Source organism: Didymosphaeria variabile (genome assembly GCF_027946475.1).
Source record: "Didymosphaeria variabile strain IMI 356815 chromosome Unknown scaffold_3, whole genome shotgun sequence".
Taxonomy (NCBI): Eukaryota; Fungi; Ascomycota; class Dothideomycetes; order Pleosporales; family Didymosphaeriaceae; genus Didymosphaeria; species Didymosphaeria variabile.
Genome location: NW_026611622.1, coordinates 2154152 through 2177877, shown reverse-complemented (window position 1 = coordinate 2177877; position 23726 = coordinate 2154152). Strand labels below are relative to the sequence as shown.

Sequence of the window (23726 nt, the reverse complement as noted above, 5' to 3'; positions counted from 1 at the left end):
GTCGATAAATAGTAAAGGTGTTGGTATGACGGAGGCTTCGATGACAGTCACTCTTCGATGGCGCGGTGAGCAGCGCGCAGTGCACTTTAAGGAAGCGGCGAAATTTGTGGCAGTTGCGCTGCGTCCATGCCCATGTGAGGTGTTAGGAGCGCGCTCTGACGTCACCGATGGTGCATCATTCGTGAAACCCTCTCCCCCAGACCAAATGCACATGGCCGCCGTCGGCCCATTGGTGTGGGCCAGGGAGGCTGGGCTCACCGCTCTGCCGCACGGCCTCTCGCAAAGAGCCTCAGAAGAATGCCGTGAAGATCGCCCGCTGACACGTAGGCATTTTCGAAATGGCATCCCCTCGCCGCGGGGCGAATCCTCTCCCGCTCCGTCTCTAGTGCAACCATGACAGACTCAAGCCGTTCCGTACTATGCCCGTGATACGTCTGCACTGCGCATACTGGTGGTCACTGTGCAACGGCCAACAATCCCTACGCATCATCATCATTCCCGACGTCGACTCGAGACCCTGTCCGGCTATTACGCCACAGGGCCTGGCTTTTTGCACGGCTGGGGTCACTACCGGGCCGCATCGCGAGTCCCCACTTCATGTTGCTCACCCAAGCCACGCTCGTTTGATCACGAAGCCAAACCCGATGACGACATGCTCTCACTGCTCACCTGTGCTTCTGGCATCTTCTTCCTCATCTGTACTTGACACCAAGATAGGTTGTTGACCTCCATCCGAAGCCTACAAACACACAGCTGCATGCCTATCAGCAAGTAGCTAGTTAAAGGGTAAGATGCTGACATTGAACCAAAACTGATATGGGATATCCGTGTGTACCGATATCAACGCTCAACTCCTCGCTCGGTGCCCAAAAAGCATCCACAAAGATAAGAAAGCCAGGCCGAAGACATTAAACCTCGCCAATTAGGTCGCCAGTGCTTGCTTGGGGGGTCCGCAGCTGACCCGCTGGCTGTCCAGAGCTGTCTGGCACCTCTATCATATCATCGACCATGCGTAAGAACCTCGCGCGGTACTCCTCACTCGAAGTAGTGATGCTCATCGGCCCATGGTCCTTGCCCCATTTCAGGGAATTGAAAGTATTGACCAAGCCAGTCATGGCCTTCGCTTGAAGCGCATCTTTAGCCCAGAAAAAGTCCAGGAGAACAGCCCGATACACCCATTTGCCATCCCGTGAGGGGAGCCCTATGCGCCATGGGGAGCCTTTCCCCGGCGGAACGGGAACTGTGTCGTTCTCTGCGGAAGCTAGGGAGGCCGGATATCGGACAAGAAACAAGCTGTAGTCAACAGCATTTTCGTTTTGCAATATCTTCGTGTCCCTTGTTATCTGTGCGACAAGGTCCTCTTTCTCCTCGATCGTAAGCCGAATCTTGTCCGGGAATTCGTCGATCAGGCGCTCTTTCACACTTTCGGGCGCGAGTCTTCCGCCAGCTACATCGCGCTCGGGGTAGAAGTAATCGTTCGGCTTCAGATCATACGTCTCCCATTGTTCTTGATCGTCTTTGGCGCAACTGGATTTGCCGTACAGAATGTTCTCCATGACGATGTGATGACCAGGCGCGGTACCCAGAGCAGCGCCAATAGTCGGTGTGGGCGAGTATAAGAGGTCAGTGATGCGGACGAGAAGAGAGCCTGGGTTCAGCTCCATGTGCTCGACGTAGGGATCTAGAAGGCGGTTGCGGAAGAAGGATTGCTCGAAATGGCGAGGAAGTGATTTAAGCAGGAATTTGGAATTTGGTGTCGTGAAGAAGGTCTGTAAGTTAATTATTAGAGTCAATACATGGGGGAAACGCGCGCATACCGAGCCTGAATAGCCCAGATCGCCTACGGCAATGAGGTCGGTCCTCTTGTTGTGGCTTGGAGATCGAAATGATTCCTTGTACTCTTCCTCTTCGATTCCCCATATTTCGTTTCGCAAGTTCCTGAAAAGGGCTGCTCGGTATCGTGCTAGAGTAAGATTGAACACAGCGAAGAATGCGAGAATGCGCGCAAGCAAGCTTGGGCGATCATCTGTGCCGTATGCTTTCTTCGGGCTGAAGATCGCGTGCAAGATCGACTTGCTGATGAGGCGTTGTCGCCTCCCCATCATGCAAGACTTCACTTGGTCTGTTCGGTATGAAGCGTTGGAGTATTGGATGCTCTGTACCGCCGAGGAAACGCTTGATGGAGAGCAAGCGCATGCAACAAGCAGTTACGTCATTCCTTGGCAAAGAGCTCTGCGCGTGAAAGAAACCTAGCCCAGGGCGCCTTCACACAACCATCCATTTTGGACGATGGATTGTCTTCCTGTTACTTCTGTGACTAATTCGATGGTGCTTTCATCAGCCCGATGCCTTTCGCACCTCTACCTGTCCGCCTTGTCGAGATACGGCTCGTTTCGTCACAGTTCAATGTTGTCGGTAGGTCAGCTATAAGTATAGAGGCATTCAACATCTCGTCGGCTAGCACCCACGCTTGCAACAGAGGTTCTACATGTCGATATATTGATAAGTACATTCGCGTTCCGGCTCGAGAGCATTTCACTATCGAGACATCACACAGCGTACTACAGGAACCAACGATTCTTCGTGTATGCGGATAGCATGCTTGCCTACGACAGCCTCAGCAACGTCCATCGCAGCGATCATCATGTACCGGCTATTGTGAACTTACGTAAATACGGGCCACGAGCATTTTGTCAAAAGGACCGGGATCACTACGCCTCATTTAGACCAAGCCAGCAGCCTTATAATGGGACCTTAGGGAGGCCGCAATCCGAAACCTGAGAAATTGTCGCAAGAGAAGATGCGATACCCAACCTCAATGTGTGGGGCCGCAGTCCTGCATTGGCTTGTGGCTTGTGGCGAGGTAGCAGTCTGGAGTACTGGGTAGGAGAATGCCCATTTGGTGTTGTATATCGTACTGTAGAGATGGTTCCAAGTTTCACGCCGATGGACAGCGTAAACTTTGATCTTGATACTCTGCGGCTGGAAGATTCCGTAAATGCACCGACATCGCGATCTTTGAGATGGCACTTTGATCTTGCAGTGTTCTCCGTCGCCACAGGGTTTCTGGTCTCGGAAGGATTAGACAGTACTGGTTGCTACATTGCTGGTGACGAAGCCCAGCGCTGCACATTCAACCTTCTCATATCGTCTACGCCTGATCCAGGCTTAACTTGCGAGCCTAAAGCTCGCGACGCCTCCAACATCCGCCAAAAGATTGTCCACTTAGAACTTCACCAATTACAAGCAGACCGGTCCCATCGCAGCAGTGGTGGCTATGCTATTATTAAGATTACCGTTTCAGCACTCACTTAGAGTTCTCAGCCATGCAGGAAGTGTATACTAAGACGGTCTACGTGCACTGGTCTCGTTCCGCGCCGGCACGATCTGCGCCTAGCTCCACCTTTGCCGTACTATCATGCACGGTCTCCCACAATTTGGGGGCTTCCATGTTGGTCGTTGAAGTACGACAAAGAAGCAATGGTGGGTGAGCATTTTTGATAATTGATAAGAATATCCCACACGAGTATGCTTGTGTTGTAGCATATTAACGGTATGATCTGATGATCTGAATACATGTATTACTCTGGGATGCATGGACTCGCCTGGCTCAGACTAACAATACGATGGCAATGCACATGTGCTGCAAAGCCAGCGTAAGTCGCTGTCAGTGTTTCAACGACGGCTTCCCCGATCCCCTAGCTCGAGTTTCCCTCGCGTCCTAGAGGAAGGTCAGGCCCCTTCGGGTCCGTACTCGGTTCCTGTCTACCTTTGTATGTTCTCTTGCAGCTTGTGTCACCCACCTGCAGTCGTCCTTACACTATACCCCACTCACGCCTGCCGGATTAGGCTGATTACATACATTCTGACTTTTATATCTTCCTAACCTCCGTCGTCTCACCTCATCCTCTTCGATACCTCGAACACTTCTAGAATGGCTGCCGCAGACACTCAAGCACCGCCTGCTCTTCCCGACTATGTCACTGACCCAGATGCGGTTCTCAAAGACACAAACGTGAACTGGCGTTATGGACGGGCTCCGGACTATTCGCAGACGAGGAAGGTGTTTGCCGAGAGTAAGTGGTATCATCCTTCCTCACAAACCTGTGTAACCGAGGACATCTGGAGATACATGCGAATTGAAGCGCTGAAGAATGTTGCGTCGACGTTATCATGGTGTCACAGCTATCGTCCCCCCCCACAAAGCCTATCCTATCTCGCCATGAGGGCCCGGCAAAAAAAGCAAAGCTCATTTGATAGTTACTCCGGCATTCACCAGTGGGGAATCCGACGCACGAAGATCATCAAGACACGGATCAATATAGGATTTGGATAGTGACTGACGTTATGACCAGCCAAGACCATGAACCACGAAGCACTTTCCCTTCCTCAGCTTGTTGAAAATCTCGTGAAGAACTGGGAAGTCGAGGCCTCCTTTAAGCCAACGCTGTCCGACTGGCGAACGATCGACCACGACAAATACACCTTTGCTATCAACGGGTCTGAGCCGCAGGATGCGTACTACATGTTGAAACAGGGGACATACAACGCTATCATTGCACCAAACGAGTACTACTCGTCCGAATACTCGGACTTCGCCAGTAGCCACAAGACTTTCAAGAGGATGATGCCCACCTTCGCATGGGAAGTTACAGAGTTGTACAGCGGTCCGCCAACGGTGTCGTTTAGGTGGCGTCATTGGGGTGTGATGAAGAACGACTATGTAGGATTTAACAAGTAAGTCAGAAACTGTCAGAACGACGACTTCGAATGTGCGTGCAGGAAACACGTTTCATGACATGACGAGAACGCAACAAATGTGCAAAGTCGGAAGTCTTTGTTGCGAATCTGTATGCTGACAAGTCAACAGTAAGGGCGAGAAGATATCAGTAAAGGCCCACGGCGGCGCGATCGACATTCAGGGCGTCACTGTCGCCACCGTCAACGACAAACTCCAACTCCAGAGCGTGCGTACCTGGTTCGACCCATTGGACATGTTCCGGCAAATCGCATCCGGCGGCGTGGTCAAAAAAGAAGCGGTGGACAAGAACCTCTCTCCAGGTGATGCCCTGGACAGCGACTCGAAGGCTGAGATTGACCAGACGCCGCTACCAACGGAGACAGCGCTTCCCGACCGTTCTGCTGCCGGTGATGCGCAGAAGCTGATGGAGACTGCTGGATGCCCCTTTGCTGGACACGATGGAAAGAAGGCGGTGGCTCCTTATGACCCCACCATGGCTACCTCTTCTTCTGGCGACAGTGGCGGGCAGAGCAAGCTTGAGCACCCCAACGCTCCGCTGAGCGATGCGACCATGGAGACTTTGAAGTCGGGCAAACAGGAAGATGCAGAGCGGGACCCCTATGTCGAGCTCTTGGAGAACCTTGACGGGTGACGATGCGGAGATGTTGCTGGTGTCGGTCGCCACGAAATCACAGTCTAGATGTCCGCGGTACTATAAGCGGGATCTCTCGATAGCAAAGTTATTAAATTCATGTCTCATGGACGAGGTGGAAAGCATTGTGTTTCGTTGACTGCCAGATGAGGAGCGAGGTGGGTCCTGTCGTACGCAACTGAGAGCATGGTGCAGGTATTGTACGAGACGCCACTGATGGATCGTGTCCTGCCTCAGGCACATTCACACGTTCTCCTTGATTCTTTGTGGACACGTCGCATTACCAAGACGCAGGCAGCAGCGACATTGTTCATCTCAACATGAGCGCATGACTGTTTCGTCTCGTTTCTTCCCTCGCACGCGCCACGGGCGTGGCCAAAGCCCACACGGTGTCAGCAGACCTCGGTGTGTCCACAGTTGAGAGCGAAGGTAGCGATTTGCTTGGTCACGCTGGAAGTGAAGCAGGATTTTGTCCTCGTCGCTGTGCTCTGTGCACCCGGTGGAGGCGTGTGTTCTGCCTGCCATGCTTGGCCGGCCAGCGCTGCCTGGCTACGAGCGACCGTGACTCAGCCCCAGCCGCGGATGTCTCCCTCGGAAGAGGTCGGAGTGCGAGCTGCGAACCACGGACGCGCATCATGGAAGCCCAGACCAGTCATGCCGTGACTTGGTGGTCACCGTCGTGCGGCCTTTGAAGAATCGCGACGTTGCTGACTGGAGGTTTACAGACGTGCGAGCAGTTGTGCGCCTCGCATCGGAGATAGGGACGTGTGCATGGGTTGGCGCTGTTGCTGACCTCTCGCCTTGACGCAGCAGCGTGGGCCAAGCGATGGATGCGTGTCATCACGATCGCTTCAGCGAGTGCCACAGCCGACACAGGCTGAGCAAGACACGGCGTCTGCTGTTCCAGCATCTCGTGAGTATCCCCGCGCGCTGGCTCCAGCCGGACGCCCAGATGAGGTCCTCTGCATGCCCGCAGAGATGGCAAGGTGCGCCGTTCTGGGGCCGTCGCGCCGCTGGCCAATGCCAGAGCTGCCATTGGCCGGGCTGGGCCAGCGGACAGGTGCGACGACGCAGCGGGGGACAAGCTGAAGCCGGTGTACGCAAGCTCGACTGGGAAAAGGAGAGCGCACCTCCTGGCGCGACGAGATGCCGCGTTGGGCTCGCCGGTGCACTTCGCGCTGGCTGAGCCCGCCGGGCGTGCCTGGCAAGAGGCAGTGTCGGTGTCGCAGCGGTTTGCGACGCTGGCACTGCTGCAGCCTCCCGCCGATGCGCGATGCGCGATGCGTGAGCGCCCACTGCCCTCACGACCCAGCGCCAACACGCTGCGAGCGCTGCGACGAAGCCACGACGCGGCAAATCGCGCGCGCAGGCAGCGGACTCATCCACGGCAAATGGCAAACAGGCGTGTGGCTGCTGTTCGCCGCCGTGGGTGAAAACTCGGCTGGTTGCTGGAGCGTCCCAGCTTTTGGCCACCGTATGATTCATCGCTGCCAGGGGCCCGTGCGCGCTGCGTTCGGGCTGGACAGCTGGTGTCGATATAGACCCTCGCCCCCAGCCAGCGCCCTCACTCGCATCGCATCAAGATGGTCCCTTCGATACCACCGCAAGAGCCCCAGGGCCTCATCTGAGCGTGTGCAGCCGATACTCACTGCGCGCGAAGAGTCTCACCCACCTCCCTCCCGCCACTCTCCGCTCTCCCGTTTGCCTAGCCTTTGTCTCCAGCCAGCAGCGGACAAACCGCGCCTGTTACCTCGCCACAGCTCTGGTGCCTGCGAAGACTCATCCCTCAAACGAAGTCAGTCATTCATCGCCCGCCTTTATATCCCAACCCCGTACCTGCGTCTCCCATCACCCACCTCTACCGCCCCTTCCGCATCCGTCGCTCTCGCCAGCCGCGCCGAGTGCCGACCGCCACTTCACCCTCCATCTCCACCACCACCATCCCACCCAACTTGGACTACTCTACAACCTCACATGCGCCAACACTCGAACCTAATCCACCAATAACATCTCCAACTCTTTTGCACACACTTCCGACGACGCACGAAGCGCTTCCGACTGGTGACTCCGCCTTGAGCTAGTCACTATACGAACACTTCACACATCGAACGAAACAGTCGCAATGTCCATTACCGTAAACGATACTACTCCAGTAACCGTCGCCCTGAAATCCGCCACTCTTTCCATCAACAAGACCTTCGCCTTTGGAGGTTTCGCCTGCTAGATCTCCGCTTTCCTTCGGAACCTCGAGCTTTCGCGATAGCAACAGCTATCCCAGAGCTTACCTTCGAAGTGAACTGCGGAAACGTCTCCTCCCAGGATCTTGTTTCAGTGATTTCTGCGGCTGACGGTTACTGGAGTATCCTCTGGTAGCGCTTGGAGCCTGTCCGATCAACCTCACAGCTGCTCGAACAAGAACCACCCGCAACCCCGTTAATCGTACCTACAGCACTTGATCGTGCTCGAATTTCCGATATTCAACTTCTCCTCATTCTCGCATTCGTCCGGGCAATCAATCGTTCACGCGATCCTGCACCACGGCACAGATCGCGATCGAAGACGCCAACATCGAAGACCATAAGAACAAGAGACTGCACTCAAGTCTCTGAAAATCACACGATCAAGACGTAGGGCCATCCGTACGGTTCGTCTATCGGTTCCTGCCCCCGGTCACCCCACGACCACCCGATCACACTTTGCCACACGACTCCTGGTCTACCGCGAGGTCAGCACTTCGAGACGTGATATCATAGTGTGCAGTCATCTCCACTCAGTCTTTATCTAAACACCTCTTGTAACGGGTGTTACTTCTTAACGTTTCCCATACATCATGAACGACACTTACCTTTCCTATCTTGGCAATGCTTCTCCGAGAAGTCATCCATATGCCCCATCTCTTTCCTCTTCCGCCTCCTCCTCTACTTCTTCGGTCTTCTCGGAGGCTGCATCTCAGACTTCCAACTCTACATCGCTCTCTGCTTCCAGCTGGGGACCAGATGAATGGAACTCTGGCTCTCGAGCACTCCTATCGGGATCCGTGGCTTCACTAGCGCCAATAAGCAGAGTCAGCACCTTTCCTCAATACCAGGCGCCATGCCGAGACACTGCTCCCGAACGGGTCCTCCCACCTCTACGGACGGAGGTACCAATATCTGTGGAACAGCGACAACATCCTCGCCGATCGTCGTCAACTGTTGGCCGTCAGCCTCCCCCGCTGGTACGCCAAAGCGATCGCAAGGTCAACTTTGTCGACTGTCTTGTCGGTCAGTATATCGCCTCCTACTCCCTCGGTCCCTTTCGCTGATTCAATCCCACTTCAAGATTCCGCTACTCAGATGGTTGAGACGATATGGCCCACATCTGTGCCCGCCAGCCGGTGTGAGTCATCATCCGGTCGTGGTGTTCTTCCCCTCCGCACCTTCATCCAAGAGACTTTGCGCCGATCTCGGACGAGCTACTCAACGCTTCAGGTTGCGTTGTACTACCTCATACTCATCAAGGCACATGTGCCTAAGCATGACTTCACCATGGAACAACCGGAGGATGTTGCGTCCGTTCGAGCCCTTCAGTGTGGTCGCCGCATGTTCTTGGCTGCTCTCATCCTTGCGTCCAAGTACTTGCAGGATCGCAACTATTCTGCTCGTGCGTGGAGCAAGATCTCTGGTCTGAAGGTGTGCGAGATCAACACCAACGAGATGGCCTTCCTCGCGGCCGTGAACTGGAAACTCCACATCATCGATCCCGTTTGGGAGAAGTGGCAGGAGATAGTCCTACGTCATACTCCGTCGAACCCACCCCCTTCCCCTGGTGGCTGCTTGCCCAACACGTGGAAACACGTCATCCCGTGCTTGACTCCTCAGTTGGACATCGTTGACATCACCCCCAAGACTCATATTCCTCCTGTGCGGCCCACGATGCAATCGTACGCCACCCAGCATCCTATCCGATCTCCCATGTCGGAGGGATCTGCATCACAAGAGAGCACGCCTACTCCATCCCACTACAGGGTCCCGCGGTTCCTCGAACCGAAGCCTGACCTTCTGCCTCCTACTCCCTGTCTTCCACGCTTGGGTCCTCTGCCTACGCCTACTCTGACGCCTCAGTCAACTGTCTCAAACACTCCTGCTGCGAGTGCTATGACATTTGGTGTGCGGCGTCCGTCCATGTGCTCCGCAATGGCGCAGGCGCAAAGCTCGTCTTTGGCGCGCAGCTGCATGGACCAGTACAACCCAAGCATCAGGACTGGATTGGAAGCCTACCACTTCCCCAGCCGACGTCCGTCTCTCGCACCTTCGACTACATCATCCGCTTCATCTCCCGAGTCTATGATCACAGACAACTCTCGCTCTTCGCGTGCGTCTTCGATTTCGTCCGTCTCATCTGCTGGCTGGGCGCCGAATCAGGCTAAATTGGCCCGATTGGCGACGTGCCGCAGCGCGAGGCTTCCGTATCCTGTGCTATCGAAGTGCAAGGAGCAGTACGAATATGCTCCTAGTGAGCCGATGTCCTCGCCAGATCTCGAGAGCTTTCACATTGATGATGCAGATGTCACACCAGTCAAGGTCGACAGTCCCGCCGAGATCTCCATGCCTGCCGCCAAGGCGAACAGGAAGCGTGGTCGATCATCTGCGGACCTGCAAAACAACGTTCGTCATTTGCTTCAGAGTTCCCGCTCTACTTCTTTCATTCATGGTTCGACGACTGTATTGCCCGACCGCTCGGTTGTTCAGTCTTTCGTCTCGTCACCTGCCTCTGGCGCCGAGCTGAAAGGGCTGCAGTCCCCCAAGCTTACCGTGCCAGAACGTCGGATGCCGTACCAGAAAGAGTTCGGGAAGAAGCGAACATGCTGTGGAACAGAAGCCGCCCAGGGTTTTCAGCGTCAAGGTCCTGGAATGTGGGAAGGCGTGCTATAGCCCTGAACATTGAACACAAGAAATCTACAGCCACAATCCGGGCCTGCGAAACAGAAGGCACGTTGATGTCGTCCCTCCCCATTCTACACAGCTTCGTGTATATTCTCCCCGACACTTCAAAAGTCGAAGAAAAACCCCTTTCCCTCTCTTTAAGTCCGCGCCATTTGGGTTTGATCATCATACGTCATCTTTCAACACCTCTTTTGGGAAGAATAATTTCCTTTGTCGGTCCGGCGTTGTTTTTGACATGGCTCCACGGAGCTGTTTTGGGGCAGGATGGTGCATACATCTGTCCGGAGATGGCCGGACAGAAGGAGTTGGGGATGTGTATCCTATCCGCTTGGTTGGAGGATCTGGAACTCTGCAATGAGATGCTTGAATTGAAGGGGTGTACGCTATTACTGTAGTGAAGTGAAAGGGTGCAGTAGGTAGATATGGATCGTTGTCCAGCTATTTGAATTCCCTGGTTGATGATATGGTGACGTCGTCGCGCGAAGATTGTGTGATGGCGAAATTGCGTTGAAGCGCTTTGCTGACGATTTCGTGAGGTTTTGTCACTTGAATATCAAATTTGACTTAAGGAACGTGGAGCGCGGCCACGAAACAGAGCAGCTGAGCATGCTGGTCTGTTCTGGTACGATATCCGTCTCATCAGGTGCCACTCTCGTCGGCAGGTGCTGCCCTAACTTTATGTAGGCAACCCCGCGAAGATTACCATTCACCCCTCTCACACTCAACTTTGTTATTGTATCCTCTGGCCTGCTGATCGATACATCCACTTCATGGCGTTGACTTTCTGCAAATGGAAGGAACACTTGTCTATAAGTGAAACGCGCTCTAAACAGGATAAACTACCACAAGTCTATCCCGATCTTCCCAGTCTTGAAGTCCTGGTACCGGAAAACATGGCTCGAAGTCGAGCTCGAGCGCGCAGGGAATCTGCGGAAGCGAAAACTGAGGCCTTTCGGCAAAGAGATTGACTTTGAAGTGATACGAGCGTGGCGGAGGCAATGTCACAAGTCCCACGGAATGTGCTGTAACCATCGGTACTCGGACAATCTAGCGAAATACATAGAGTAAATACAGCTGATCGACGTTTTTAGAGGGTGTCTGGTAAAGATGTCGAGTTCAACACCGTATGTTGTTGCGCTGTCGTATAGCTGGGGGGAACGTTTCAATGCTCAAGGCCGAAGGCCAACGTGGATCAGCTTCGACATGAAGGTGCATTGTTCGAGGAAAGTGTTATTGCCACGGTTCGTGACGCGATGCTTATTGTTAAAAGATTGGAAGAGAGATACTTGTGGATTGATTGCTTATGCATCGTGCAGGATGCTGACGCTGATAAGATAAACAACATGCTCTAAGTAATGGGCCGCATCTATGCGAGTGCCGATTTTACGATTGAACCAGCAAGCGGCGGCGATGCGAGCTTTGGTATCAGCGGTGTTAGAGGTCTTTCTTGAGAAAGGGACAAGAGCTTCTTATTATGCGCGCCGTCTGACCTTAGGCTCCACCTAGACTATTAAAAGCAGCAACCGGTCTGGATCGATAGAGGCTGGACGTTTGTTGGTCTGTTTTCATCCCAAACACTATAAGACAAATCCAACAGCAAGTAAAAGAGCAAACATAGATAGTAAATAGAAGGGTCTATATATATATCCCTTAGTCTATAGAGAATGAATTTTCCAATTTCCCAATAAGTAGTTCTCTCTAAGAACGTTCCAAGAGTCGTTGTGTTCACACTAGCTACTGAACTTCGATACGAACGTAACTTGGATGTGTGGAAGAGCAGTGCAGCATGAGTGTTTTGAGGACATCATGCCCCCTAGCGTCGTGGAAGTTGACGAGAATACAGTGTGGCTAGCTGAAGGCCCACATCTTGGGGTTCCAACGGGCATGATATCCCTTGTTCCTAAGTTGCCTTCGCTAGCGCGACAGGGGACATGTTGGTGGAGGACTACTCTTCGCGGATGTTGACATATCCTTAGGATGCAAGACGAGCTTTGCTAGGGCAACTAAGATTATGGCGTGCACATTCCCACCTTCCCAGGAGGCATTTTACACGGCCTTCCATTGTTCTTCTTCAATATTACAATATTGTGGAACCCAATTTCATATACTTATCCAAAATACGTCACAGCGCAGCGAACAGAAGATCCGAGCTGGTCACGGACTGGTTGGAACGCGGAGGCAAAGATGGACTGCTTGGAACGTTGGCGACCACACCTTACTAGCATCTATCGTGCACAGGCGAATAGTCAGACTAGATGACCATCGCACTTAAAGGCCAGTGGCAGCATATGAAGTGTTCCCTCGATGTTACTCCATATTCTCTCAAATTCAACGCCTTCCAAGTTTACCAGGCTTTGCGAAACGACCCAGATGATTGCGTGGTCCCAGGATAGAAATGCCATAGCCACGTTGATGGCCACTACTACGCCTGGGCACCCAGCCAGCATCCAGGCGAAAGTGGTCAGCGCCTTCCGTTCCCGCTTCCGACCGCTGATGAGTCTCAAGCGCCTCTTCTAGCTAATATCGGCCCAGTATTGCTATGTACTGCTCCCCTTATTGATGCATAGTTTGAGGCTCTACCGGAAGAAGAAAGAACATCCAACGGAGACCTCGTCATAGACAGAGCACCACTCCACGCTAGGTTCCTGGTCTATACCGAGAATTCTTCGGCTGAAGTTTATCTTACTACTAGAATGCGATTCAAAATTGCACCATTTATTACCTCAGATACGTTGTGGAGACTGGGTTCTTTTATATCATGCTCAGGATTGAATGGGAAGGTGATGTTGCGTACCGGAAAGCCCTTAGGGTCATGAGTACCTAGGTAGTCAAGATTAGGAGGCCCTGCATCAGACGGCCAAAGCGTTATCATACACTTTCGGATTGGGGTGATGACCGTCCGACTACATCATGCCTTTCGGATCGAGAGCTGTGACCGAATCCGTTACGTCCCGAATTCAGCAATTCTGGATATCGTCCGCTCCTGCTATGCTATTCTTTCTGGCTTCGGCCTGGTGACAAGCACTCTCGGTCTCTCCTCCAGATTCTTGGCACGATCCCATAGCTCGTCGTCCTGCAGCCATCTACATTTGTCAACCTCAACCACGGACGCACTCTTCAGACCTCGCACGTCACAAAATGCCGCCAGGATTTGTTTCGCGCCTGTAATCCCTTGAAGGTCCCCCTCTCTCGTCGGATTAGCAGCAAATTTGAGGTCCCGCAAGCTGACCCCCAGAACAAGCAATTGCAGCTTGGGAAATGTCACGTCGAGCTGCAGTGGAGTTACTAATAAACGGCGCTACCAATTCGTCTTGATTGTTCGGATGTGTTGGCGCAACGAAGCAGACAGCACGAATGTGTGCTCTTTCAGCGAATCGAGATCGACGACGAGTGTGTTCGATACAGCAAAATGCTCGACGGTCTCGGCAAAGTACTGGCGAGAGACCAGGGCGACGCTCGCCGACGTCTATCGGGGCGGTTAGTCGAGACGATGATAGCGTTACAGCATAGCTCGCCATAAGCAGATTGCAGCCCGTCGTAGTAACCTTCCCGTGCATATATCTCTTGGTTCGTGAGATAAGCGAAGTCATAGATGAGCCGTCTGATTTCGATTGGAAGGCTGAAAAACGTCGGACGAGACGCAATCGACATATGAAATGCTGTATAAGAAGGTAATGATAATGTCCAAAGGATTAAACTAGTCGCCGTGGTTGCTGAAACATGTACAACTAATCACAGCGTCGGCAAAAGGGCGCAAGGCAGGGAAGTTGCATTTCCTTCGGTTGTGGCGTTCAGATTCCACCCCGTACAGCTTTTTGTTTTGCGAGCAGCGGTGTCAGCCCTACTCTTTCAATGTAGCTGCATGACGAAACCCAACAGAGCTCATAGGACACCACGAGTGCATCGACAAGAATCATGTATCCTCTCATACAAACATAAATACACGGCCCAAGGGCCTTGGGTCCCTGCAGGAGTACCAACACACACAGGCACCATAACTCTCCAAACCCATGCCCAAGCAACATCCATAATCAAATACCTTATCAATAATTCTAGCTCATCAAAAGCCTACACACACTGCCAACATTCAAACCCCTCAAGTCAGCGTAATGCTGCCCAACGCCCAAGAAGACAACCGGGATACCCGTCGCATGCACCATGCTAACCAGCGTACCCACCATGTCGCCCACAGTGTCACACTTGCTGATGATAAAGCCATCCAGGCCTCTGCCAGGACCAAAGCTTTGGTTGAAGTTGCGCGCTTGGGCAACGGAATCGGAGCCCACGAGCGCCTCACCAACCATGAGGATCTTATCCGGCTTAGCTAGTTTGCCGAACTTCTCCAGCGAGGACATGAGTCGCTGGTCGTTGTGCCTTCGGCCCGCCGTGTCAATGAGCACGACGTTGAAATTCGTCTTCGCGGCGTGCGTAACAGCATCAGCCGCGATATTCGCAGCGTCTTTGCCATACCCCTTTTCGAAGAGATCGACCTGGCCACCCTCGCGCTTGCTGAGCTCCTGGAGATTCCGCACGTGGACGCGGAGCTGCTCGACGGCGCCGGAGCGAAACGTGTCTGCGGCGGCGATCAGCACGCGGTGGTGATTCTGCAGCAGGAAGAAGGCGATTTTGGAGAGGTTGGTGGATTTGCCGACACCGTTGACGCCAACGATGGAGAGGACATAAGGGCGGCCTGAAGCGTTGACGGTTTGGATCTCGCGGAGGAGATCGAGGGAGGAGGTGGGGGTGAGGATCTTGGCGAGGGCCTTTTCCATGGAGGTGCGGAGTGTGGCTTCCACAGCTTCAGAGGTCAGCAATCGTTCTTTGAAAGTTGGATATGGTACATACTGGTGAAAGAGCTCGTCTTTAGGCCAACAAGATCTCGCTTTACGCTGTCGCATAAGCGCACTGCGGCTTCTCGTGCGACGTTTTTCTTGAGTAAGTGGTCCTCCATACCCTTCAGCGGCTTGGCAAGGTCCTCTTCTGTGAGTGTCTTTCCGCCTACTACATTCCGGAACAATCCTCCTATTGCGCCTAAGCTCGATCCTACAAGGCCACCCCCTGATACTGCAGATGTTGAAGTTTCCTTCTTCGCATTCTGCTCTGCTATTATTTGATCCATTTCCAGATCCAGATCTTTTAGTACAAACTGGCCTTTGCCAGTTCTGCTACCCCATGATTCGGGGTTGACTTCTGCCAAGGCTTCGCCTTCTGGTGCCTCGTCTCTGAGGTCCGATTGTGAATAGTCTAACACCATGGACGGGTCTTCCTCTTCCGCACCGAAGTCTCCCCATACTCTGTTTTTCTTTGCCGAGCCCTTGCCCTTCCGCTTAACAGAAGCTTCGTCCCCTGATGAGGCAGGCGCGGAGGTCAATGCCGCAGCCTTTTTCTTTCCTCTTCTTGACAATTTTGCACCCGGCCCCGCCCTTCCGGTAAGCAGGTGGCTTTGTGCAGGCGTGGTCGGCCGTGAGGTATCTGGAGTTGGGACCGGTGTCGAATCTGCCGATGTATCGTGCTGGGGTTTATGTTGTTTTTGTAAAGGAGGTATCTTAGGGTCAAACTCATCTGCGCTTTCGTTGTCTGCGCTGGAAGGAGGGGTGAGTTTGGTGCCCGGTGCGGAGAAACCGCTATCGCTTTGCCCCTCGAGGTCCTGTATCTGGCGCTCGAAGTATGGCGCGAACTTGTCGCAATTCACCACGCTGCTGTGCTTGGTTTTCAACTGTTCACCGTAGAGTCCGATGAAGAGGGCGCGGATGTTGTCGAGGAGCTTGTCTATCCATGTCATGTGCACCAGTGACTGATAAACTGCCTGTGCGCATGTCAGTCCACTGCCTCAATGACCGGTTCGAGTCGGCTGGCGTCAATGTCTCCACATACCACAAAGATGAGCCCCAAGTCTTTTGCGGTTGTCCACTTCAAGGTGTAACCCTCTTTCCGATATGTCGGTTTTGAGCCCGCATCTTCGGCTTGCGGTTGCACGCGCTCCTCGATGAAGACATCGCGGATGAGGCTGTTGATGATGTGCGGGCCGACCGGAGAATATCTGCGCGACCACAGTACCACGCCGGAGGTCGTCAGTACCTCAAATGTGTCCAACATGATGCAGTTGTCGCAGGAGATTGTGTGGGCTGCGGCGGGCGTGAGCTATGACGAACTGAGGGGCCTTGGCAAAGCCAGATCGGCGGGAAAGCGAACTGCGGAACTCAGCACCAAAATATTGGAGCCTGCGGGAGCGCGCTGAGTTGGCCTTTGCTTGCAACATCTGCACTCTCGCCCTTTACTCGACCATACACCCACCCTCTTCCAGCCTGCGATTGACGCCCACCATGTACCAGAACCCGCCGCCCGCACACTCTCCGCCGCTCCACCACCCCGTACCCCAGCATGTCTCGACAGTCCCGCAGCTGCGATCACCTCCGCCTCCCCAGCCGCCGTCGCAGCCCCAGAGCGGGTATGGCTATGGACAGCAGCACGGCATGCCCGGCCAGCAAGGCTACGGCAACATACCGCCTGCTTTCGGAGGCTTCATCAACGACCCTACGGCGCAGCTGGGCTTTCAGATGGGCAAGAGTGCCATGAATGCGGGACAGGAATATGTAGAGCAGAACGTACGTTTCCCCGTACTGGAAGCCAAGTATGGATAAAGGCTAACTCTATATGCAGTTCGGCCGCTTCGTCAGCGTCGGCGCCCTCAAGCACTACTTCAACGTCACCAACACCTACGTCGTAAACAAGCTCTGGATCGTCCTCTTCCCCTGGCGCCACCGCCCCTGGTCGCGCCAGCAACGCATGACCAACAACACCCAAGACGTCTTCTACCTGCCGCCCCGCGAGGACATCAATTCCCCCGACATGTACATTCCCATAATGGCGCTGGTAACCTACATCCTGCTGTCCACCCTCCTCGCAGGCCTGCGCGGCGCTTTCAAGCCCGAGCTCCTGGGCTACACCACCACGCAAGCCATCTCCGTCATGCTCCTCGAGATCCTGATAATAAAGCTCGGTACTTTCCTGCTCAATATCTCGAGCTCGTCGCAGCTGTTGGACCTCGTGGCGTACAGCGGGTATAAGTTCGTGGGTGTAATCATCAGCCTGCTTCTCACCTCCCTGTTCAGTCAATTTAACTTCGGCGGAGGCTGGATCTCCTGGGTCGTCTTCATTTACTGCTTCAACGCCAATGCCTTCTTTCTGCTCCGCAGCCTGCGCTACGTTCTCCTACCCGAATCGAACCCACAAGGCGTTGGAGGCGGTGCTGCTGGCTACACGAGTTCACGGAGCCAGAAGAGCGCGAGGACCCAATTTCTTTTTCTTTACAGCTATGTCATCCAGCTGGGTTTCATGTTCTGGCTGAGCAGGGTTTGAGATACGAGATTTACTGGACCTAAGCAACGATTCAAAGCGCCTGAGAGTCAAGTAGCGGTGGAATGTTAGTCAAGAGCCGCTTGACGATGTAGCGAGACCCTGGGACGAGTCGCGGATGAGCGATGATCCTGTGAGAGGGATCCTTGGGGTTGGAAAGCCCGTGTACTTGTACCGCGCACATTGCATTGCTCGGTGTAGCTGTTCAGAGAGCATGTGGTTCGTAGAGGTCAATGATGGATGATAGCACACGGTTAACACAAACGATATGCCCATCGAACATAATCTGCCGTGAGTTGACCGAAGACCCACCATACAAAGGCAGATTATACCTCAAGCTCAGAAGCGCTGTATCATCGATTTGCGTATAAGGCAGCATAAGGTAACTCCCTAACACAAGTCGTGTGTCATAGCACAATTAGATATCAGGGTCGACTACATTAGTCTTAATCCATGTGTTTCGTCGATATCTCTTGACACACGCTCCTACCCTTACCACCCGCTACATAATCTCCTCTACCCGACGAACCTTTGAGCGTCCTTGGGCATGCATCCCTTGTGCGGTGCTAGCTGCCACATCTTCACGCTGGAGACTTCCATCCACCCTTGCTTCTTCCAGGTGGGGTGCCACCTCTGGCGTGCCTCCCAGAACCTCTGCGCCGCGTTGTGATCGCGATCGAGCCACGGCTTACCGGACTTATTGTCTTCAAACCATCCATTTGTCGAGCCCACGCCCAATTTGATAACGAGGTAGAAGTCCTGATCGAAGGGCGTGGCGTGCGAGCCATACTCCCAAGGATTGATGAAGCGGGTACTGCAAGAATTAGTGGAACTCTCCAAAGTACCCTGAGTTGGCCCAGGCTGTGTATTGCAGACGCCGATGATCATCAGGAACTTGGCTTTCAGTGCTCAGCACTTACCCGTTTCGATCGGCTGTTGGAAACTCGCCATAGGCCCAAAAGGGCCTTTTGAAGTGCGTGTAGGCGACTTGAAGAAGGCGAGTGTCAATGTAGGTGAAGATGTACTTGTCGGTCCACTATAACGGGATATGAGTACAGTCACAGTGGTTCATTAGAAAATACGTACCTCAACACCGAACTTGTGGAAGCGATCAGAGAACGTCTCACGGTAGGCTGTGCTCTTGACGTTGTTGCGCCACCAGCCATCAAGTTCTGCGTTCGGTCCGAAGTGCAGACAGCTGGCAATAACATTGTTACCTCCCTGCTTGTAGGTGTAATTGTTCCCGCGTGACTGCATGATGTCTATCTCTCCGGACTGCGGCCATTCTCCATAGGTATTGTTCTTCGGCAGCATGAAGATGGAAGGCCACAGCCAGTCACCCTCAGGAAGCTTAGCAGTAACTTCGACGCGGCCGTACTTGATGTTCGCGCTCAGCTTGGTGTTGATCCTAGCTGATTTGACGGGGTTGACGATGGTGCCGTTCGTAATGTTGGTAACCGCCACGCAATCAGTCCAGTGATTTCCAGTACAGCCATTACCGCGAAGATCGATCACGTTGTTCTGCTCAATGAGAGATGCGTCCTGGAGCGTGGGCGCCAGGTAGAGTTTTCCATCGCTGCCGACGTAGACATTGTCTGGGTCACTAGTCGTCTGTTCGAATGAGCCGACGCTGTGAAGAGATATGGTCAGCCAGTATGATCAAGCATAGGGACTCCAGGGTAGACTTAGGTGACTCACCCATAACCGCCAACCTCGATCTCAGTGCTCCAAACGGTCTCATTGAGCTGTCCTCCTGAAAAGTCGTCGACCATGACCGGACAGTATAGATTCCGCGAGACACTGTGGTAACCCTCCCAAATAAGGAAGCCGGCGAGGGCAAGGCCAATGAGGAAGCCGCACATGGGAATGATCGTCTGCCATTTCTCTCTGGGATCTCTCTTCTCATACAGCCACGGCTTGTCGATCTTGCTTTTGTCCGTAATCCGCCGTGACTTGAAGTATCGAGGTTTCCCAGGAGGTTGGTAGGTCTTGATGATGGAAGTGTGACTGGTCTTTTCGCCTGACGAACTGTGCGCAAATCCGTTTGCACTGCCGTTCTGTGCTGCCGCTGCCGCTGGCGTACTAGAGGGATTGTTGCTGCTGATAGGAGTGGAAGCATACTCGTCCCTAGTATTAACATTCGGTCTACTGACCAGATGACGTTTGCGTGCACCATGGCCCAGATCATCCTCTACGGCGCCGACTAGCTGCGAGGGTGCCTGCTGCCCCGTCTCCGGCCATGCATACTGCTTGTGTTTCGACTGCGAGGTGGGGTCCATCGTAACGATATTTAGCTATAGCGATACGAACCACGCAAACAATTGGGAAAATCAGCTAGCGATGTGCAGATGCGCGGCAACAGGTTAGTGGCGCTGGAAGTAATACAATATGGTGGATTTTTTCTTTTGGAAAGGTGGACTGCATTCTGATGGGTAGTGGGACCAAGGATAGGGACTGAGTTCTATGAGGAAGGCGCAAGCCATGTACGTGACCAACACCATTCTCTGGAGCCGTACCAGCAATCATAGGTTGGACCCTCCCATCATTGTTAGGAAAGAACGCTTGGCAGCTACTCTTCACTCGGCAGGCTTCAACAGACCGAAACGCCGTGCGCGCTTGTTCGCACGTGGTGGGTTCGAATCACATAGCCACCATGTTCCATAATCGTGGTACCCGCAGACTGTATCAACCATACTCCCTCGATGGTCATGACAACGCCGCTGGTGAGAGTTTCGCTTCGGATAGATCACTGAATGCAAAGGGTTGAAGAAGCGGGTATTGATAATTACTTTTGTTTCTTGCCATCTGAGCAAGTCTTCAGTGCTTCCAGGCACGTCCCTCAGCTCGCCACAGACAAGCTTAGGTAGATGCCCCACAGCACACCCACAGAGCATCCAAACACCACCCTCTTATCTACCGGCACCCACAGAAAGCTTATCAGCGATACAGCAGGCCAGAACTTGTATCCATCCATGACCATTGGCCAGAATCTGTTGCTCACATCCGCCTGCACCGTGTACCAAGATGGTGTGCTTCGCGCACTGTGGTCGTTGACGTAGGCCATATATACGAGGAACATGAGCGTGTTGACCACAGCGCCTATTGTTTGATCGAGGATGAATTTGGCGAGTAGGTTGCGCTTGCTGGTGCGGGTCTGCACGGGCTTGTCTTTGAGCTGCTTTTCCGAGGGCTCCACAGGTACTTTGGACGGGAACACGTCTTCGAGAAAGGTTTGCCAGAGGATGTTGGGCGGGTTGCTGATTATGCTGAAAAGGGCGAACTTGAGGATGGGAGAGAAGCTAATGGCAAAGGGCGTCTGCAGCGATGATGTTGGCACGTTGGAATCCTGCCGTATATGGGAAGCATTCTACTCACATCGTCTTTATAAGAAGTAATGACCTGCGCTAGAATGTTGGACGTTACGCTCAACACCGCTCCCTGCACCGTCTGTGATACCATTGCGGAAGGCATTGTAGCAGAAGCGTGTCGATTTGCGCGAAATCAAAGTCACCAGAGATGTAGTAAACAGGGTATCGCAGGGAAACACAAATATCAAGGAAAGAAGAAGTTGTAGGGGCACCGAAGTAAACACGTGGGCAGTTCTGTCAAGTCTCATGAACGTTTGACGTGGTGTTCGTGGTCTTGGCGCATCCCCGCGTCGCGCGAATGCTATCGATATGACGCAACCGCGTTTGTGTTGCGATATGCTCTCAAGAGATTCTCTTGTTTATACAACATCCAGTTCAATGGCCGAAGGTATCAGTTCTTGTGAGCATTCACATACTTCACACATTGGTCTCCTGCAATTCTCCCAAATACCACACATTCCAGCAACGACGACCCTCCTAGACGATTCGCGCCATGAACACCGCCCGTCACTTCTCCAGCAGCCCACAGCCCTTCTATCCACTCATCTCCCTTTTTTAGCACCTCCGCCTGATCGTTGATGGTCACACCGCCCATCGTGAAGTGCACAACGGGTGTGACGAATCCAACATAAACAACAGAGTCCGGTGTTGGCTCCTTGAGACTCCAATGCGCAAATTGTGTCCGACCAAATGAGTCTGCCTCTTCCCCGCGGACTATTTGGCAATACCGCGAGATCTCCCCCAAGGCATCTGATGGGAGGTCTGAGATTGTGACTTTCTTCATCAGTCTTTTGAAGATGTAGAAGTCGACATGCGACTTGGTTGCTTCGTAAACGCCTTCATCCAGCACCAACTGAACGCTCCATTGTTTTGGTGACTCTACAACTGGTGATTCGGCTGTGATCGCATTGGTTACCTTTTCCCGAATCTCGAGTTCGTTGAAGAAGCGCTTCCCGTTGGAAAGAAGAATGCCACCATCGCCTCTCAGTACCTCTGCAGCCAGGAACTTCAGAGGGGAGGCTGGGCTGGCGGGATCGACAAACCCAGTCGGATGTACCTGTACATACTCCATATCGATAAGCTGCGCGCCGATTGCGGTGAGAAGAGGCTGCGTTCCCGGGCGAGGGTCGTTCGTGGACGGGTAGCCCTTGAGATCAGGCCTGTACTGAGCGAGCAAGCCCTCTGCATCGCCACCGAAGCCACCGGATGCAAATATGACAGGTCCCAGTAGCTCCTGTGGACTTCCGTCTTCGCCAGTATATTCTACACCGGTGACGCGATGTCCGCATTGCAAGACTTTGGTAACGGTGCAGGAAGTCTGCAAACGGAACAGAGGAGATTCTTTGAGCGATTTGAGCAGTGTTGTTATGATTGCAAAGCCCGGCGGTGTCTGGTCTGCTCCCCTGTGCGTTCTGGGAAACGTATGGCCGCCCATGATGGACACCTTCGACAGGTCGATGCCTTTCTCTTGCACCAGCCACTCAACGGCATCTTTCGAGGAGTCGGTGAGCGTAGAGATCAAGCTCTCGCGATTCTGAGCGGAGGAGAGCATTGCTTTCCCGGCTGAATTGATTGTATCCGAGAAGAAGGCATCGTCGAGGATGGCTTGGACTCTTGTGGGTGCTCCATTGATCCCGGAGGAGGCTTTGATGCTGTTTCCTCCCGGCTTAATTCCACGCTCTAGCAATCTCACAGGCACGTTTCTCGTTATCAATTGGCTTGCTGCGCTCAGGCCCGCAAGCCCTGATCCCACGACAATAGCTGTCGTTTGTGGTGACGCCGGTGGTGGCATGTTGTCGTCTGGAAAGTGTGCGTAGGGACTATTGTACAGGTACGCAGCGAAGAGTCCAAAAAGAGCGAGGGTAAAAAGTGTCAAACGAAGTGTGCCGCTCATTTTAGTATACGCGATAGGATATCCCTGAGCCTTTTGTATCTGCCGAATCTTTCAGAAAAGGAGGTCGCTGAAAGTCAGGCCACGGTCACGCCGCTCATCAGGCGCTCGGGAATGATAGGAAGAAAGAACATCCGAAACTCTTTGCATGCAAATCTTACGCTCGAACAACTCGAGATCTTTGAAATGATCAATAGCAGAAGATGCAGGGATGTGGTAAGCGAGTGAAGTTGGTATGGATGCGAACATACAATGAATGACTAGCGCACACGTGACCTTTATCAAAACTGAACTGAGAAGCAACACTGCACTGAGAATACAACTCCTAATGTGTTAATATGTCCCACCTGAACTATTTTTCTTGTTTCTGGTAGATCTCACAGGCAATTTAGCAAAGCCAACTAAGTTTTCCACGCCACATTGCTGCGTTGTTCTCGGTGAGTAGCAGTAGACCCATAGCAAAAGCCTTCTATACGAATACAGCGGTTGCGGTTTCGAAAAGGAATGAGCGGTGTCACCCATAGTCTGACAGCAACTGTCAAGTAGTTCCTACAGTAGCCACCATGAGTCACAGCAGTACCCGGTTCTCCACAATCCTTCAGTCAAAAAAGCCCATGATGAAGTCGACTGACATCCAATACACGATCTTGCTTTGCCAGTTGGATGTCAAGGGGCTACGATCCCATTGTCCAGTTCAATCTGTATTCAGCCGGTCTTTCCCATGCGCAGGCAACACATCTGCATGCTGTTTTGTTGAATCCTTTGACATAGTGACCATACCATACCTCGCTTC

The 23726-nt window shown here is 53.1% G+C and overlaps 7 protein-coding genes across 7 annotated transcripts; 3 read left to right on the top strand and 4 right to left on the bottom strand.

The window, feature by feature from the left end:
- Positions 1 to 908: 908 nt before the first annotated feature.
- N0V89_004076 (uncharacterized protein) lies at positions 909 to 2105 on the bottom strand (the record flags this gene model as incomplete). The annotated part of the gene is made up of 2 exons (XM_056212867.1): positions 909 to 1769; positions 1818 to 2105. 2 exons carry the CDS (start codon positions 2103 to 2105, stop codon positions 909 to 911), a joined length of 1149 nt encoding a protein of 382 aa, XP_056073175.1.
- A 1829-nt stretch (positions 2106 to 3934) lies between these two features.
- N0V89_004075 (uncharacterized protein) lies at positions 3935 to 5393 on the top strand (the record flags this gene model as incomplete). Its single annotated transcript, XM_056212866.1, has 3 exons — positions 3935 to 4076; positions 4356 to 4737; positions 4871 to 5393. 3 exons carry the CDS (start codon positions 3935 to 3937, stop codon positions 5391 to 5393), a joined length of 1047 nt encoding a protein of 348 aa, XP_056073174.1.
- Positions 5394 to 8223: 2830 nt separating this feature from the next.
- On the top strand, positions 8224 to 10306 carry PCL5 (PHO85 cyclin-5; the record flags this gene model as incomplete). The annotated part of the gene is made up of 2 exons (XM_056212865.1): positions 8224 to 8656; positions 8715 to 10306. 2 exons carry the CDS (start codon positions 8224 to 8226, stop codon positions 10304 to 10306), a joined length of 2025 nt encoding a protein of 674 aa, XP_056073173.1.
- Positions 10307 to 14370: 4064 nt separating this feature from the next.
- Positions 14371 to 16414, bottom strand: N0V89_004073 (uncharacterized protein; the record flags this gene model as incomplete). The annotated part of the gene is made up of 3 exons (XM_056212864.1): positions 14371 to 15116; positions 15164 to 16124; positions 16193 to 16414. 3 exons carry the CDS (start codon positions 16412 to 16414, stop codon positions 14371 to 14373), a joined length of 1929 nt encoding a protein of 642 aa, XP_056073172.1.
- A 227-nt stretch (positions 16415 to 16641) lies between these two features.
- hrf1 (Protein transport protein yif1) lies at positions 16642 to 17677 on the top strand (the record flags this gene model as incomplete). Its single annotated transcript, XM_056212863.1, has 2 exons — positions 16642 to 16923; positions 16979 to 17677. 2 exons carry the CDS (start codon positions 16642 to 16644, stop codon positions 17675 to 17677), a joined length of 981 nt encoding a protein of 326 aa, XP_056073171.1.
- Positions 17678 to 18190: 513 nt separating this feature from the next.
- Positions 18191 to 20175, bottom strand: N0V89_004071 (uncharacterized protein; the record flags this gene model as incomplete). Its single annotated transcript, XM_056212862.1, has 5 exons — positions 18191 to 18488; positions 18595 to 18710; positions 18761 to 19304; positions 19373 to 19968; positions 20167 to 20175. 5 exons carry the CDS (start codon positions 20173 to 20175, stop codon positions 18191 to 18193), a joined length of 1563 nt encoding a protein of 520 aa, XP_056073170.1.
- A 338-nt stretch (positions 20176 to 20513) lies between these two features.
- Positions 20514 to 23034, bottom strand: N0V89_004070 (uncharacterized protein; the record flags this gene model as incomplete). Its single annotated transcript, XM_056212861.1, has 3 exons — positions 20514 to 21041; positions 21554 to 22975; positions 23026 to 23034. 3 exons carry the CDS (start codon positions 23032 to 23034, stop codon positions 20514 to 20516), a joined length of 1959 nt encoding a protein of 652 aa, XP_056073169.1.
- Between the last annotated feature and the right edge of the window lie 692 nt (positions 23035 to 23726).